Source organism: Mastigoproctus giganteus, chromosome 8 (assembly GCF_048544385.1).
Source record: "Mastigoproctus giganteus isolate SK-2022 chromosome 8, ASM4854438v1, whole genome shotgun sequence".
Lineage (NCBI taxonomy): Eukaryota > Metazoa > Arthropoda > Arachnida > Uropygi > Thelyphonidae > Mastigoproctus > Mastigoproctus giganteus.
In genome coordinates this window covers 206690208-206709202 of record NC_143582.1, presented here as the reverse complement: position 1 = coordinate 206709202, position 18995 = coordinate 206690208, and the positions used below count along the sequence as shown (strand labels likewise).

At 34.4% G+C, this 18995-nt stretch overlaps 1 protein-coding gene across 1 annotated transcript in view; it reads left to right on the top strand.

Annotated features, from left to right (window-relative positions):
* The window catches only part of LOC150082227 (zinc finger CCCH domain-containing protein 15), a 133915-nt gene that overhangs the window by 78801 nt on the left and 36119 nt on the right, over nucleotides 1–18995 (top strand). The window contains exons 6-8 of the mRNA XM_090380065.1: nucleotides 5407–5589; nucleotides 9249–9317; nucleotides 13811–13888. Of these exons, the coding sequence (XP_090236191.1) occupies nucleotides 5407–5589; nucleotides 9249–9317; nucleotides 13811–13888 (330 nt within the window). The remainder of the gene's footprint in view (nucleotides 1–5406; nucleotides 5590–9248; nucleotides 9318–13810; nucleotides 13889–18995) is intronic.

Below are 18995 nucleotides of genomic sequence, written 5' to 3'. Positions count from 1 at the left end.
CATTCAAATGAAAATATGCATCATCGCTCAGTTTCTTTTCAGTTTAAGTTGTCTGCTTTAATTCTATAAAGTGCATATAGAAATTTAGAGGAAATGATTCATTTTGTCCTTTGCACCAAGTTCTTGAACGGTGACCCCCAATGATCCTCTGCCAAATTGTTTTTAGTCATTCTTAATCTTTTTTTTTTTTCACCTCCCTTTATAGTAAGTATATATCCTGTGCTGATTATGTTGTCTTAAAAAAAATTAAGTTATCCAGTAAGAGTTAAACTTTTGTTTATGAAAAATGCATCTCATAGTAACCCCTGATGAAGGTAGTGTTGTGATCACAAGACAAATGGATTAACTTGGACCCTGTTCAAACAGAAAATTTGTTTTACATTCTCGGGTATATTTACACTACATGAAGCTTACAGTGCCTTATGTCTGTTTCAGCACTGGTGATTTTAAATTTGGTTACTCATGACTTGATTATATACTGATAGTGGGTGCATTATGAACACAAAGATTACATAGTATTTAAATAGGCATGCTATTGTGCATGTGCAGGAGAAAAATTTTAATAAAATGTGCAAGGTGTTTTTGATGGACCCTATACATTCTCTTTTGGTTGTAATTTTATTTTTTAAATTTTGATGTTGTATGACCTGCCCTCATTATTAGGCTTACTTAACGATTTTCTGTTTTGGTGGTTCAATATTATGCATCTTAAATCAGTTTAGTTAAATAGCTCTCTAGTATTTTAGTATTTTCATTTGTTCAAAAGGCAGTTATATCCAATATCAGGTGGACTCCTGCATGTAGGCTCTCTCTGCCATACTGTTTTCAGCCATTATTATTATTATTTTATTTTTTTTTATTTTTTTCCCCTTGTGGTAAGCATATAAAAAGATAAAGTGCAGCCATTATCAACCCACTGCAGGATGGAAGCCTCCTCAACAATTCATGCTGAGGGAAATGGACCATAATCTGCCACGCTGGTCCAGTGCGGGTTGGCAGATTGACCATATTCAGCAGTCAGGGGCTTGAACCCCGGTCTACTCAAAGAGCGCGTGCTACTGCACTCCCGCTCCTGATACCCTATGCTAATTATGTTATCTTAACTTTTAAGTTATCCAGTAAATGTTCTTAATTTGAAACCTCTACTACCATACTTCTTAATAGAAAAATTTAAGTCTTTTATCTTGTTGTTTTGAGGGTTTTTAGTACAAGTGACTCCTGGGTTGTATTGTGGCTAATTGTTTTTGTAAATATTTTGATTTTTGTATTCTCAGTTCTTATTTATGCTCTTTTACATAATTATCTATTTTTCATAGTTGTTATCTATGCTCTCTTATATGGTCTTTTACTAGTGACTGCCACACCAGGTGTGTATTAGTTATGAAATTTTGGATTATTAAATGGTTGAACGTCAAAATGCAGTTTCTCCAACCTACCTCTAGATCTGGTGTAATTAACATAATTTGTGTTATGGATCTTCATAGAACTTGGGACCTTGTCACCATAATAAGTTGTTTTTTTTGAAACAGCTGTCTGGTATTGATTAGATCAAGAATTTTAATCAAAAGTTTGCATTCTATTTTTGCTTTCTCTAATTTAAAGAGGAGAAAGCAGCTTGTAGTCTTCTATACGAATACTGTCCTGAACTTTATCACAACATTGATATTGATCCCAGTCTATGGTCTTCTTGTTAAAGAGAAATTGCTAGACTGATAAATCATAAATGATTATTGTTTTATGGCCTGCTAAATGTATCTTTGATGTTTGTAAACCTCCATGTTTGAATGTAAATGGGTATGGCCTTTGTATTGCCTTATGTTTGTTAATTTGTCATTAAATTCCATTTACTAGCATATGGATAAGTTTCTTATCTTATTTTTTTGTACTTCTCTCAGGTCCATGTTTGTTTCTGTACAGTCAATCAGTTTGACTTACAGCATGCTGCATTCCTAGGAAAAGTGCTGTAAGTCAAAACTGATTTTACCTTGGGGGAAAATGATATAGTAAGTGATTATATCAGTCATGTATAATAGTGTTCATAATATGATAACTATTATAATTACATTGACAATCGACTTAAGTGTTATTGCTATTCTTCTTTATTCACTTTTATTTATTTATTTATTTATTTTTTTTGCTGTTTCTCTATAGTACTCACTTGAGCACTGATCTGCCCTTTTATCAGATCTTTTTAAGGATAAAATAAATAAAGAAATGCTTTAATCACTAAAAATGTACTCTAGATGTTAAGCACTAAAACACGTCTTTAAGATCAGACTGACTGGTATGTTTCTTTATGTGCAGAATTGAAAGCTGAATTGAATTAGCACATAAAGAAACATACCAGTTTCATGCTGAGGGAAATGGACCATAATCTGCCACGCTGGTCCAGTGCGGGTTGGCAGATCGACCGTATTCAGCAGTCAGGGGCTTGAACCCCGGTCTACTCAAAGAGCGCGTGCTACTGTACAGTCAATAAATCGCTGTTTATCTTTGTGAGAAAGTTGTGCCCTTTATAAGATTTCATGATGTAACAAAAACTTCTCATTCATTTCATAAATATACATGGTCTCAGTTCCAGTTTCAATGATGTCCATTTCCACCTCTGCCAAGCCCCACTTACTTTTTCTGACAAAATCCCAATTATCAGTTGCCTCATCCACTGCTCATCTCAGTTGTCCTAATTATTTGCTGTGTATGTGATTCCTTTCACTTTTTTCAAAGGTAGTACTTGCATTTGTCTGCTCTGATATTCCCTGTTGGAGATTAGTAATTTGTCATCTCTTTTCAATCTTGTCTGGCTTAAAATCTCTACTTCATTCTGTCAAATTCATCCTATCCTTCTCCCAACCCCACTAATCACTTGGAACTCTTTCATTTCCTTGTCTTTTATCTAAACCTTGGTTTTCCAATAAGTGTGCTAAGGGTGTTCAAGATAAGAACGTTGCATATCTTAACTGGCTTACATTGAAATTGCCAGCTTCATATTTTTCCCACACTAAACCTCACGACAATTGTAAAGCAGTTATTATTCAGTCCAAACTAAATTTTGAACAGGCTTAGAGTAGACATCTTGCTTCTTATCTGGTCACCTGTCAGAGCTATTGGCTGCAACTTTTGTCCACCTATACTCCAACCTCTGTTAAAGTCTGATGGTTCTATTGTAACCTCTGCTAAAGATAAAGCCTATTTACTAGCATACTATTTTTCTTTTAACTCTTATACTGACAGCTTTGATAAGCCACCCCCTACCAATCCCAGTACACTCCACTCAATGCCTCCTGTGGCTTTCATCAAAAGGATGTCAGAAGCATTTTGAATGATCTACGAAAGTTCAGGTCCTGATGGTATTTCTACAGTTGTGCTCAAACCTTATGCTCCTGAGCTTACTTCTGTTCTGTGCCACCTTTTTACATTTTCTTATTCCACTGGTGTTTTTTTTTTTTTTTTTTTCTGCTTGGAAATTTGCTCATATCCAGCCAATTGCTAAAGATGGTGGCAAATCCTTCCCATCCAGTTATCGTCCCATTGCACTTACCTCTGCTCTTTCCAGAGTAGTGAAGAAATCCATTAACTGCTACTCCTAAACTATATCAAAACCTTCCATCTGATCAGTGATTGCCAATATGAATTCTATGTGCCGACCCACTGGTGATGTTTTGGCTTATGTTAGCCATCTGTGGACAAATTCAGTGGAAAAGTTTGGTGAAACTCAGTCAGTTGCTCTTGATCTTTCTAAGGTTTTTGATCATATTTAGCATAAAGGTCTTCTAACAAGCTGCTATATTATGGATTACTGATTGTTTTTTGCAATTGGGTATCCAGTTTTCTCTCTCAAGACTCATCTTCTAGTGATGGTACATGACTCTGTTTCTAACTTCTCCACTAATGCTGTTGTTCCCTAAGGTTCATTTCTTTCTCCCACTCTTTTCCTCTTGTATATTAATGATCTTCCATTGACTGGAAAGCCTATCAATAGTTTTTCTGATGATAGCACATTGCATTCCACATTCCAACTTATATTTCTTGAATATCCATCACCGATTCCTTAAATGTTGATCTCCAGGTAATTTGGGGCAAAGATAACTTTGTTAATTTCAATCATTCTAAAACTCATTCCTGTTTTATATCTTGCAAAAAGGAGTCTGCAGCTCCTTTTCTTATCTTTAATGACACTCAAATTTCTAGTCTCTCTTGTGCATAAACACATCACAAATATTGCTTATTCTGCATATAAAAAATTGGGTTTTCTCTTTTGCTGTTGGTATTATTTTTCTTCTAATCAACTATTTGCCCTATACAAATCTCAAATATCTCTGCTACCATAGAGCATTGTTCCCACATCTGGGGGTGGTTCCCCCAAAACATCTCTCAGGCCTTCTAGACTCCATTCAGAAGAGGGAAGTCAGGTTAATTAATGGCCCATCTCTTATGAAGTCTCTCCATTCTGTCTCATAGACATTCCTTTTGTGCTAAATGCCTTTTTGCATGTAAACCAGTCTGAACACGTACTGTGCAACTAGTCAACATCTGTTTACTGTCCAACTTCAAACTCTCATAATTAACTTTTCTTCCTCATTTATGCTTTCAACTTTGGCTTTTTCTATTTTCTTAAAATTACAGTCTACATAAATTCAAGTCTAATAAAAGTAGCTTGTAAACAAGCATCTTCTTTGGTTTTCCCAGCCCACTGTACTATGTTTATAGATTCTAATACCTTTCATATTTGTAGTTTTGATTTGAAAAAAAAAAATAAAGAAAGAAAAAAAAGTTAATTATTCTCAGCCTATCATCGTTTTGTTCTGATAAACTTGCTTTTGCTATAGTAATTTGGAATGTTGCTTCACAACATATCCTACTTTTGCCTTTTGCAATCTGTTAACCATTTTTCCAAAATAAGAAATTAAATTCCACTGAAAAGTATCGAGAACTTGCCTGTGCAATCATAAGTTTTTGATATAAATGATGTATATATCTCATTTCAGAAATATTATACAATGATGTTACAAGCAGTCTTATGGAAGAACAGCTGTTTCAAATGGTCTTTTTTATCTCCATCCCTTGCTCCACATTCAAGACAAGCCATTTTTCTGGGAAATGAAGCAAAAGCAAAAATAAACTAGAAATAATTATTCATTTTTTGGCTTTTTGCAGCCTGAACTTTTGTTCTTAGTTACATAGTAATAATCACAAAATTTTAGTGAAATTACATCAGCTAAAATCTTTTTTTTTTTTATTAGATACTTCTTTTAAAATCCTATGGTTACTTGTATTTTTTTAATGTAAAAATTTAATATATGACTAACAACCATCCCTTGTTGACATTTTTTTTACCTCCTACATATTATTCCTTTAAATTATTTCATATCATAAAAATAGTTCTTTTTTTTTTTTTTTCACATATAGATATGCAAATTTTTCCTGGATGCTTTGGAAAATAACAAATATGGTTGGTTCTGGGAATGTCCAAATGGAGGAAATAAATGCCACTATCGACATGCTCTTCCTCAAGGTTTTGTGCTAAAAAAAGATAAGAAGAAAGAAGACAAGAAAGAAGAAATATCTATTGAAGATCTTGTGGAAAGAGAGGTACTGTATATTATAATAAAAAGTTTCCTTATGGTTACAAAAAGGAATGTGTCCTGTCAAATACAATTTTCTTTATATATTCATCATCATCAGCCATTTTCAATCCACTGCAGGATGAAGGCCTCTCCAGCAACTTTCCAGTTCCTTATGTTTTGATCACTGGCCATCCATTTACTACCCACAAACTCATGAATTTCATCTATCCATCTCCGCCTTTGTCTTCCAGGTTTTCTTCTAGCTCCTCTTGGGTACCATTCTGTTATTTTCTTAGTCCATCTGTCATCATGTCTTCGAGCTATGTGTCCTGCCCAAGACCATTTTAGTTCTTTAGTTTTGATAAGAATGTCCTTTACTTGAGTTTGCTGCCTAATCCATGTATTTCTCTTCTTATCTAACAGTCTGATTCCCAATATAATTCGTTCCATTCTTCGCTGTGTAGTTCTCAGCTTCTCTTCCATTCTTTTGGTGAGTGCCCAAGTTTCACTTCCATAAGTCATGGTGGGAAGTGTACATTGGTTCATTATTTTACGTTTCAGACAAACTGGGATATTGCTCTTCAGTATGTGACTATATTTCTTGAATGCTATCCATCCAAAATTTATTCTTCTCTTGATTTCCAGCCATTTATCATTATTATAGCTAATAACTTGTCCCAGATAAGTATGACTCCACCTTTTCAATTACTGCTCCTTCAATCATTATTTCCCTTTCTGTGTCATACTTGTTCATCATTACTTCATCATTTTAGTCATATTCATCTTTAGTCCAAAATCCTTACTAATTGTGCATAACTGATTAAGATTTTCCTCTAATTCTTTGGGATCGTGGCTTATGACCACAATGTCATCTGCAAATCGTAAATGGTTTAGGTACTCTCCGTTCACATTGACTCCTTTCTGCGACCAGTCTAATCTTCTGAAAGCTTCCTCAAGGGCAGCAGCAAACAGCTTCGGAGATATTGTGTCTCCTTGTTGAACTCCTTTCTCGATTTTAAATTTCCTACTGTCTTTGTCTAGTCTAATAAAGGAGGTAGCACTCTCATATATTTTCTTCAAAATCATAATATGTGGGGTATCTATGCCTTGTCTTTCCAGTGCCCGAAACATTGCCTTATGCTGTATGGAGTCAAATGCCTTTTCATAATCCACAAATGCCAGGCATAATGGTGTTTTATATTCATTTTCTTTCTCCATTAGCCGTGATATTACGTGAAGGTGATCCATTATTCCACTGCTTAGGCGTCACACCTTTTCTAATGCACTTTGTGAAGAGCCGTGCCAGTTTTTGTGTTATGTCTCTTCCTCCCAATTTTAACAACTCTACAGTAACTTCATCTTCCCCCGGGGCTTTCTGGTTCTTCATTTTCTTCAATGCATGTTCTGCCTCATCAGGAAGAATATCGGGTATGTTGTACGTGTTGCTACTTTGCAATCCATCTTTCCCCACTGCTGGCATCATTCCCTCACTCCTTGTATAATTCTCTATAGTAGTCTTCTGCTATTTGAATTGTGCCTTCTCTGCTGTTTATAAGTACACGATCGCTATTCTTCAGTTTCAGTATCATTTGTCTTTCTGTATTACTGCTCATGGCTGCTGATTTAAATCCTTTGTTTTCCTTTAATGTTTGTTCTACTTTTCTTGTGTTAAATCTTATGTCCTCTCTGAGTCTCTTTCTAATGGCTTTGCATAACTCAGTATACTCAATTTTTTCCTTGTCCGTGTTTATCTTGCTCTTCATTTTGCTCTTTTATATATTATGAATTTATATATTTGCTCTTTTATATATTATCTTGCCCTTTATATGTTATGAAATGTTAATTAGAAGAAAATTAGGACATTTTCTTTATTGCAATGAAACCATGTTAATACGAAATTCAAGATACTATTAAAAATTCCAAATTTCACAAAACCTCATTAATTCAGAATTCATGAAATTTCAAAAATTGCCAATGTAAGACATACCTAAACCAAACTTGTGCAAAATTTACTCCATTTTCCATGAAAACTCCATAAAATAGAATTTTTGATAGTGGTATCTTTACAGATAAGTTTCCAGTATCCATCAGTTCATGAGGTCAAATTAATACCTACTAGTAAGAGTTCCTATAATTTTAACTTGGTGATTCTGAAATAAAAGTTTAATTAATAAATACATTTAATAAAACTGATTTTAATTTTTAAAACTTTGATTCTTGGGATTCAGTAGGTCATATTGATCAAAAGTTAATATAAAGGTTGTATAATATGTTAGCAAGAGTTAGCTTCACAGCCAAATAATCCATATTTAAAAAACTCCCGGCTTTATTTAATAAAAATTGAGAACTCTCAAGTTTCAGTTTGAAAAGTTAGCAAGACCACTTTATGTATTCTGAAAATAAAAGTTCCACTACCTGTTAACAATCTGTCTGATGGGATTAAATAGTAAACAAGTGAGTGAAATTAAAAATAGTATTAATGATGGAAATGTTTATGTTCACAGTATTTTTAGTAGCTGGTCTGCTGCTGTAATTTACAGCAGCAGATCAGATTGGTTACTTTAATTCACTCAGATTGTAATCCAGTTATGATCTTGAGTAAATTAAATAATCTTATGGTAAGAATTCTTGCATTTTATGTAAGGATTCCTGCAGCTGATGATAAAATGAAATGCTGTAGAAGTCTTATGGAACTTTAGTATAAAATATACGTAGGAAAATTTAACATTAGAATATTTGACTTTTGCAAATTTTAAAGAAACCAGATATCTTCATAATTTTGTGTACTTGTGCACAATTACATCCCCCTCCCAGCAGCAGAGAAGGAATATTTTATCTTAATGAAGTTGAGCTGCTCTGAGAATTCAGTTTTATAGAGTGGAAACTTATTAAATCTATAGGGTTGTAGCTTACAGTGCAGTCAGGTCAGTAAACAGCAAGAAGGTTGCCTGAACAGATGTATTTCCACAGAGCTTGCTACCTGAATAAAAAGTAAAAAAAAAAAAATTATAAAAGTAATATGATTAAATTCATTTTTAACTGAAAATGAAATGTGGGATATACTATCACTCTTCAATCCTTTTGTTGTAATCCTTTTACCTATTTAATAATAGGTAAAGCATACAGAATTTGAAGTCTACTCTGAATACCAACCTATCTAAAAATGTGTTTTTGTTTTATTTAAAATGCTTGTTGTAATAAGCTATGTAATTTCTTGAAATTACCCTAAATCAGTAATCCTGCTGTAATTTATTTACTGATAGAGTTATTTAGTCATAAGGCATGTCTTTCTGTTTTATGATGGATATATATTCCATAGAACAAATATTAAAATTTTAAAAATTTGTAATTTATAAATATATTTCTATTGTTTGAATATCTAGTTCTTAAGTTTGCCAAGTATTGTTAAATACTACGAAAATCTTAAAATAACAGTCTGTTCCACTTGGTAAACTACAAATTAACCAGTTCAATGAATCTAAAAAGAGAAAATATTCATTCCCAGTATATCCATTGTACTAAACTAATTTGCTAATTCTTGAGCATAGTTTTACTTATTAAGTTTAATCCAGCATTATGCCTATTAATATTTCATATTAAAACTATTAATCTTTATCATGCTGTTGTTTAACAAGGAGTTAATATCTTTGCTTAAATTAATCTCATTGTGATTAAATATTTCAGAGAGCCCAGCTTGGAAGTGAATTGACAAGAATTACACTAGATACATTCTTAGCATGGAAGCGAAGAAAGGCAAGTAAAATTTCACTAGATATTAATTGATTTTACTATTATATATATACTTTTAGGTAACTACTTAAGAAAGGTCTTTTAGAAAGGCCTGGGTTTAAGTCCCGTGTAAGAGCAGATTAATTTCTAACAGCCTTTTCACTTGGGCTAGCTAGTCTCAAGCAGAAGTGTAGGATTTTCTGTGTGAGTTATTCAAAGGTGTTTTCGTTCCCACAAACAAGAAAACTGGTGGTCCTGAACATACATGGCTACATACCTGAACACTTATCATAAGCAAAAGGATATATACTTCCAGAACCTGGCCTTTTCTTAAACAAAATGCCATATGAGTTAGTTTAGTGAGCACTGACTGAGCAGGGATTCAGTGTTATGAATAACACCAAATGAAATCAAGAAATAGATTACAGCAGGAGCATTTAGATGTGATAATGCACATAATTTCACTCTTCAAGTAATGGGGAATTAGTTATTGATAAAAAAAATTTGAACATTATTAAACTTCAAAGATAGAGTAAAAATTGAGATAGGGAATCATCTGCTTCAGGTAGTATTACAATTAAAAATGAAAGATTCTTTCATGTAAATTTTGTGTATGGCTTTTATTTACTTATTTTTAATTTTCAAATAAAATAAATTAATTTTATTTGTAAATTTTGTTAATAAAAAAAATGGCACTTGGAAATAGTGAGTTTCTATATATATGGTTATTTCCTTATCCATATATAAAACATTTAAAATGTGTCAATAAAATTGAATTTTTTGTGAAATAATACTTTTGGAAAATATCATATAGGCAGAAGGAAAGATTCATGTGTATTCTGTCCTTTGTTATTATTAAAAACCTCAATTTTGTGCTTAGTGCATCAGCAGTTTTCAGTTATCCCTTAATTTTAAAACCCAACAAGCTAACTTGTCAGTCTAATTAAATTTGTTACTGAAAATAAGTGGTACTAGTCTTAGAAATGGTCAGCTCAAGACTGGTGGCCTTTCACATAACTGCTGTTTATTATGTAATTCAAGGATTATTTTCTGAATATCAAACTCTGTAGTTTATAAAATTTGTTCTTCAACAATGTTTATCTTGTAGCTAATTTTATATTTGTAAAATGTATTGACTCTAACAGTTATAATTATATATAATTAAACTGTTTCAATTCACTGTAAAAACTGTGAGTAATAATTATCCTTAATTATTTTGAATGCTGACCAGCTGCATGCGAGCATAAGGTAAATATGCAAAGTAATACTCATTCCATGCACTGAGAAAAAAAAGAATAGAGAGAATTGAGTGATTATATCATCTTCTAACTGGAGAGTCCATGGTTCAGTTAGAGTTGCCAGATTGGAATGATTGTAGCATTCTAGCACCATTATAGTAGAAATTTCCAAAGAACTTGTCGACAGAGGGTCTAACAAAATTCATCAAACAGTTCACTGAAAATAATTTATCGAAAAAACAGTTGATTATCACTTCACCGAAAACACAGTTCACCAATAAATAATAATGCTGTGGTAATGTTTATTTTTAACTCTATAGTCTATTATATTCAATTTACTGAGAAGACAAAAAAAAATTATTGAAATATATAACAATTATATAAATATTCTTTGCATTGAAAATACATGGTAGTATTTAAAGAAAGGCAAGTCTTTCAGTATGGTCCTACAGTTTTATGGAATTTTTATTGTTAAGAACTGCGTAAAACTATTTGACTCTGGTCCTAAAGTTGATCGTATTTTCAACACAGTGGAACCAGTTATTAGCACAGTCCCAGCACTGGTATGCAGACAGTGTTTAAATGTGATCCACCTCTTTTTTTCTCTCAGCTATACACATTTCACAGTTTAAGAAATAATGATGTTATTCCTTTATTATTTGCATTATTACCCAACAAATCTGAAAACATATACATTTGGATGTTACAAGAATTAAGAAAATTAATTCCATCTTCATCACCAGAAACAATGACTGATTTTGAGATAGGATTTATAAATGCTGAAAAAATTGAGTTCCAAATGAAAAGACATCAAGACATCAATAATCATTTGAGAGGGCATAAATTCAAATTGAGGAAAGACAGATGTAGGATAGATGTGCAGAAGCTTGCCTTTAGCCAGCATGTGGTTGGTGGAAAAGACTTCCATCCTTTGTTGTGGTAGTTGATAGTTTTAATAAATAATAGAATTTTTAATTGCAGCAATGATAGACATACACAGCAATGATAGACATAAATTTAAGGCTGAGCTGGACAGGTACTTGGAACAAACGGAGGGCCTCATCCATCTTTGAATGTTTTCGAGAATCTCTGTCTTTTTTTAGGTGTGATCTCCACACTTTAAATACAGAATTTCAAGTGTGGTTTTGCCATTTCTTCATATGAAGGAATTATGGCCTCCCTCTCACTGCATGTTCAGTGAATCACTGAGAGGATACCATGGATCCCCCTTTCACTATAGAGAATACCATGGATCCCCCCTTCATCATTCTGCAGCATTAAAACATCTGCAAAGTGCAAGGTTTTATGTTGGCTAATTAACAAACCCAAAACAACTTGTACATTAGGAGTTGAGTTAAAGACTACAGTAGGAAAGAGATTTGGAGATTATGATCCAGTCAGACTCTGTGTTCTCCATGTAGTGTGGAAAGGTGGCAAAGGGGGGGGGGGGTCCATAGTATCCTCCTAATGATTCACTGAACATTTGCATGCAGAGATAGGAAGGCCAATGACCATTCACATGAAGAAATGGCAAAACTACACTTGAAATTATGTATTTAAAGTGTGGAGATCACACCTAAAAAAACGGCGCCTCCGTAGCCAGGTGGGCAGGAGCAGCAGTGCGTAGCACACGGTTCTTGATTAGACTGGGGTTCGAGCCCGTGACCACCAAATATGGAGGATGCGGAAAGGTCAGGGAATGACCACTGCATATCCCCGGTGCAATATGGCCTTAGTTGCTAATGCTCCTAAAAACCAAATAACAAACAACAACAACAACAAACCTAAAAAAACTGAGTATCTTGAAAAGATTCAAAGATGGATGATGCATTTGGTGAATGTGGCAGAAGGGTACTCATACAAAGAAAGACTTCAAATATGTAGGCTACACAGCTTGGTGACTAGGCACTTTAGAGGAGAGCTGATTGAGTTCTGTAAGGTCTCTTTTTTATGACCATATCCCGAAACCTATTCAGGTTTAATTAATTGGAAGGTGAGGGTCTATATGATTGTTCATCATTGAGTGTGCTAATTGAATTGATTGTCTACAGCAACTCCTGAACTACTGAGCTCTGTCTCTGTCTGTCTGTGGCGTCTCTGTAGCCCGGTGGGCAGGAGCAGCAGTGTGTAGCACACGCTTCTTGATGCTCCTAATGCTTTCCTAATGCTCCTAAAAAACCAAATAACAAACTGTCTGTCCGTCTGTCTGTCTTGATAACCCTTCTGAACATTTCACGTCACAGGCCATCTGAAACTGGTCTACGGACCTCAGTTTGGGAAACACTGGTCTACATGATTGTTCATCATTGTGTGTGCTAATTAATTGATTGTCTATGTGATTGTTCATTTACGTAGACAATTAAATCTAGCACTATTATATCATATGCTAGATTTAAGAAATTTATTACTGAAATGCTATAGTTCTGATTGATTGAAACATCTCAATGCCAGGCACTTAAACAATTCTGGCTATGTGAGTAGTAGTAGTGGCATGTGATGCAAGAAAGCAAGTGTATGAGCTTATGCAGCATCAGCCAAAAAAAAAAAAAAAAAAATCGCACCATTCCCTCCAAATGCCTGTCCAGTTCCTTAAATTTATTTAACCTATCAACTTCCACAACAACAGATGGAAGTTTGTTCCAGCAATTAACCACCCGCTGGCTAAAGACAAATTTCCGCACATTATTCTACATCTGTCTTTTCTTAATTTGAATATATGCCCCTTAGGTTCGTAATCTGAACAAGTGGAAGGATCCCATCAGAATTCACCGTGCTCAATCCATCAAGGCCTTGGGAACCCACTGTTTTCTGAACTTAGGCAGAATTGTTTGTTTGTCATTTAAGTGCTTCAGTCATTCAGCGTTTTAGCATTGCAGTAATAAATTACATAAATCTACCATGTGATATAATAGTGTAGTCTCAATCAATTCATTAGCACACATATTCAAGTCATTTTGAAGGAGTGCTACTTGGCACTGGTCATTAACTTGTATCCCTTCACCAATATAATTTAAGAAATCCTTACTACCCTTGAGAACAGGAAACCAACCATAAAATATACAATTTTCAAATGGGACAAACCGATGCTTCATTGACATTGTTTCATAAATGATTAAAAGTATCAACAACAAATATCAGTTTTCCATCTGGCATTGATATTTGTAAAATGTTATCTGATTTTTAAAAAGTTTTGATATATGGTAGAATATTTTAAAGGTTGTTGGGTTTTATTTTTAATTTTTTTATTATTATTTTTTTTTTTTTTCAATTAATATATAGCTCAAAGAGAAAGAAGATGTTAAATTAAAAGAACAGGAAAGAAAGAGGGCAGAATTTAAAGCAGGACGTCATGTTGGAGTAAGTTATTTCAGTGGCTTAGCATCGACTAAAAAAAAAATTTTTTTTTTTCCATTGTATTGTTATTTAGTTAGACAATTTTGTTTTTGCAATATATATTCATAAATGGTAAATTTCCCTCTTTTCCTCACAGATTTCTAGAACAGTGTCTTCAGTTTTCTAGAAAATTTAAAAAAAATTTTTCTTCTGGATTTTAAATAGCTGTGTTATGCTTTTCAAATATTGGTCTGTGAATTTATCAATATCGTCTCTAAGCTGTGCTCGTATCTAGTGTAAAACAATAGCAGGGGAGATGTGATCTTACTTTTTTTTTTTTTTTTTTTTTTTTTCCTTTTTAGGTATGATCTCCAGACCTGAATATAGTGTTTCAAGTGTGGTCTCACCAGTCTCATTTAATGGAATAATTATATCCATTAATCTATTTTCAAAGGTTTGATAAATCACTAATATGATATCATGCCTTTCTGGCCACCATGTTTATGCCAGGTGGGCAGCAGCAGTGCATAGCACACGCTTCTTGATTAGACCGGGGTTCGAGCCTATGACCACCAAATACGGAGGATGCGGAAAGGTCAGGGAATGACCACCGCATATCCCCGGAGCAATATGGCCTTAGTTGCTAATGTTCCTAAAAACCAAATAACAAACAAACAACAGCCGACTGGGCTAGCCTGGTAGGTAAAGTGCTTTCCTGGCAACCCAAAGGTCGCGGGTTCAAATCCCGCCTCGGGCTTGGATCAGAGTAAAATGAAAAAACTTTGGGAGGTGCATTGTGGCCACAGAAGCCGATGCACCAACAACTAACAAAAAAAAAAAAAAACTCCTGGAATCATATATTACCCTCTTAGCACTTCTGCTGCTAGGTTTTCCAACTGCATTTTCCAACTATTCCTCCCCACTACAGAACTCAAACTCTCTGTTTTGTAGTTGTCCATCACCTTTATGGCCCCTCTTTCATGGATTGGAGAGAGATTTTCACTTCTCCAGTCCAAGGGAATTTCCTCAGATTCTAATGATGATTTCAGTAACATTCCTAATTGTTTGATGCATGTGTGCTGCCTTTTTCAGTATAACTGGATGCATATTGTCTGCCCTTGGGACCCTTACCCTTCCCCAGTCTCTCGGTAATATGGTTCTCAGAGATTGTTATATCCGATATTTTACAGCAAACTTATTTCCTGCTGGTTCAAATGTGCTTTCAGTCATAATGATCATTACAAAGTACCTATTCCATTCATCTCCCATTTCATCTTAGTATCTATAAATCCACTACTTTCATACTGTAAGGAGTTTGTCTGATATATTAGGAGTTTTTTGGGAGAGTTGGGAGTTTTGGCAGTGTGGAAGTTTAGAGAGTTCCCGTGGAGATGCCTGAGTGATGTGCGGCTGGAAAGAAATCCCGAGAAGTGCCGGGAGAATCGCCAGAAAGTAGCGGACAGAGAAATGAGTTGTAGGAGTTGCTGTTTAAGAGTTGTTGAAATAGGGAGGAGATAACCGATGAAAGATGGAAACACATATGCTGGAGCTGAGTAAAAAGGATCGAAAAGCCTCGGTATAGAAAGATAAGGAAGAGCTACATAGCCAGGCTTCTTAATAAAGTAGTAAGAAGAGTCCTGATAATTCTATTATGCTTCCCAGTTTCGTTGAACTGATCAGACGCCCAAAAAGCAGGCCGGAGCAACTTATTTAATAGCCGTATGTAAAGAAGAGCGAGTTCCTGAACGTAGGAGAATCCCTGTAGATGAACAGCAGTACTTTGCCGATGAAAAATTCCAGTTGGAACCTGATGATGCCCTATGCTGTTGATGATGAGTCGCCCCTGAACTGAGAAAAGGTAGTGTAAAGAGTGATTCCCTAAGGTAATATGTAAGTACGAGATAATAATTTTAAGCTAGATTTGAAGAGAAGGACTTTAGAAAAATGTTTATTTAGTTGATAGTAGATTTGGTATTGATTAGTATAAAAGGAAGAAAAGGGTTCATAGATGTATGTACTTCATCTCAAGGATAAGTTAAAGCAAGGAAGATTTAGATACATGTACTTGAGACTGGTATGTTCTAAGTTAAGATGTAAAGGTGTTCTATGTACTTGAAACATTACAAGATATTAAGATTGAATTATTTTGGAAGGGATAAATTAATGAAAGATTATAGCGGGGATTTATAAATCTAGGACAATATCCATAGAGGTGTTAAGCCCACTGAGGTAATTCCAGTTGGGAAGTTTAACTGTTAGAAAGTAAAATTAATGTTATGAGATGTAACCTAAACCAGAAGGAGAAAAAGCAGAAAGACACGAAGAGACATTATATCATTTGCTATTAATTTTACATCTTAACACACATATAATGCCAGTTATTAACATTATACCAATTGATGTTGTATGATACAATTCTTTAATGTATATACTGTGAAATAAACAAATTTGTATATGTTTATCATGTGTAGCATTGAGTCATTCTGAATATTCAGCCAGTCCAGAGGAGACATACACGAACTATTATTCCCCCAGAATCTGTGATCTTCTGTGCAGTATACAAGTCAGGTGTTAACGTGGAGGGGGGGGGGTAAATTAAGGGGGAAACTTAATTGAGAAATACAAAGTTAAAAGAGGTGGGTCTGGAAGGTTAACGTGATTTATTATTAAGAAATAAATAATAATAAAAATAAACAACCATCCAATAAACAACCACCCCCCACAATCGTCCTCATTCTTAGTTCTCTTTGCAGGCAAAACTACCATATAAATCATTGTCTCAGGATAGGCTGTGACTGTTCCATACTTTTTCTTTCCTTCGGTTAAACCATTCAGTTCTCTTGTTATTAGAGAGGTATAACATTTTTGTTATACCTCTCTAGGAATGAATGTGTTATTGACTGCATTATGTGAATGTCACTGCATTATTCACATAATGCAGTGACATTTAACATCAAACTGCTCAGGGAAACACATTGTAACTGATGGTAAGTCACAAAGGAGGTTAGGCAAACTAAGGCAGATTATGAGAAGTCTCTGGCAAAGAATGCCAAGAGTAGCAGCAAAGAATTCTATGCTTATATTAACAGTAGAAGGAATGGGTTGAATCACATCAGGCTACGTAATGTCAGCGGGTTAACTGTTGATGACCCTGCTCAGGTTGCTGAAAAATTGAATAGATATTTGCATCTACATTCATGCATGAGGAATTCTTTAGGGAATGGGATGTCAGAAGTTTATCAAACTCTAACAGGGAGCTAAAAGACCTTGTGATAACTGAAAGGAAAGTAGAAGAGAAATTGTTAAACCTGAACATAAAAACTGCACCTAGGGTGGATGGGATCTATCCACTCATATTAAGGAAGGCAGCAAAGAAGGTGAGCAAACCCTTAGCCATAATTATGAGCACATTGTTGGATTCAGAGGAGGTCCCTATGGACGGGGGATGTGTGAATATATCCCCAGTTCATAAAGGGGGATTAAAAAGTGACATGAGTAATTACAGACCTGTTAGCTTAACTTTTGTTCCAGGGAAAATAATGGAGTCACTAGTTAAAGAAGTAATCTAGAACCATCTGGACAGGACTGCAGTTATACTGCAGTCACAGCATGGATTTGTTAAGGGGTGGTCTTGTCTAACCAATCTGATCAGTTATTATGAGGCAGTGACCAAGGAACTGGATGCAAAAAATAATTTTGATATCACATACTTGAATCTCAGGAAGGTTTTTGATACTGTTGCTCATAAAAGACTGCTATATAAATTGGAACATTGTGGCATTAAGCCAAGTTAATACTATGGATAAAGTGGTGGTTAAGTAGAAGACAGAGGGTAGTTATCAAGTGTGGGCACTGCTCTTCATAGACTAATGTAATCGGTGGATTCCCCCAGGGTTCAATGCAGATCTATTGTTGTTTTTATTGTTTATTAATGATATTGATGTAGGTATATCAAGTTTATTGTCAATGTTTGCAGATGATACAAAAGTTGGCAGGGTGGTTAACGACAGTAAGATGCTACTGAAACAAGATCTAGAAAAATTAGATCGCTGGACTGAGAAATGGCAGTTGAAGTTTAACATTGAGAAATGCAAGGTACTGCATATGGGTAGTAGTAATCTCAGGGTAACCTATGAACTGTGTGGTACTACACTCAGGGTAGTAAAAAATATAAAAAAAGACTGAAAAAAAAAACTAAAATAAAAATAAAAAAAAAAGTCTTCCATCTGTTATTGTGGAAGTGGATGTTTTGAATAAATTCAAGGAAGAACTAGATAAATCATTGAAGGGTATGGATGGACGAAGAGTGTGGGGTTTTTTTTTTTTTTTTTTTGGCAGATTCTATATAAGTTTACTTGCTTGCATTATTTGCCACTACTACTACTTATTTATGGGTCACATTATATAATATATATTTTTAACAGATATCTTCATGAAATGATTAGACCTATGAACCACTAGGTGGCAGTGATCACAGTGTATTAATCGAGATTTTCTTAAAGATGTAACTACCATCGAGGGTAAAGGGAAAGTATTTTGCTTTCGTAAAGGTGACTACAGTGGTCTCAGACAGATTTTAAATTCCATACAGTGGGAACAACTGATGATGTTATCATAAGCAAATTCTAAATGGGAAGCATTTAAGGAATTAAACATAGAATCTACTAGACTTTTCATGCCAACTAAGAAATACTATTGAACGTATAGGCCTAAGTTAATGTCAGATGAACTGATGAGATTTGTGGCAGAGAATAAAAATGCATGGGATGCATATAAATTATCAGACAACCCAGAAGCATATATGGTAGATATAAACTAGTCTGTAATCAAGTAAAAAAAGGCAGTTAGGCAAGCAGAGGCAGATTATACAACAATTCTTTGGATCCAAAGAAATACATCAGACTTTTTACTTAAGTAAACACTAGAAGGAAGGGGATAAATCAGATTGGTCCACTTGATATCAATGATTCAACTGTTAATGAATCTGCTCAGGTTGCTGACAAACTGAATGATTATTTTGCATCTGCATTCACACACAAGGAATTCTTTAGTGAAGTGGATGCTAGAAGTTAATCAAACTCTAACAGGAAGCTAAATGATTTTTTATATAACTCAGAGGAAAGTTGAGGGA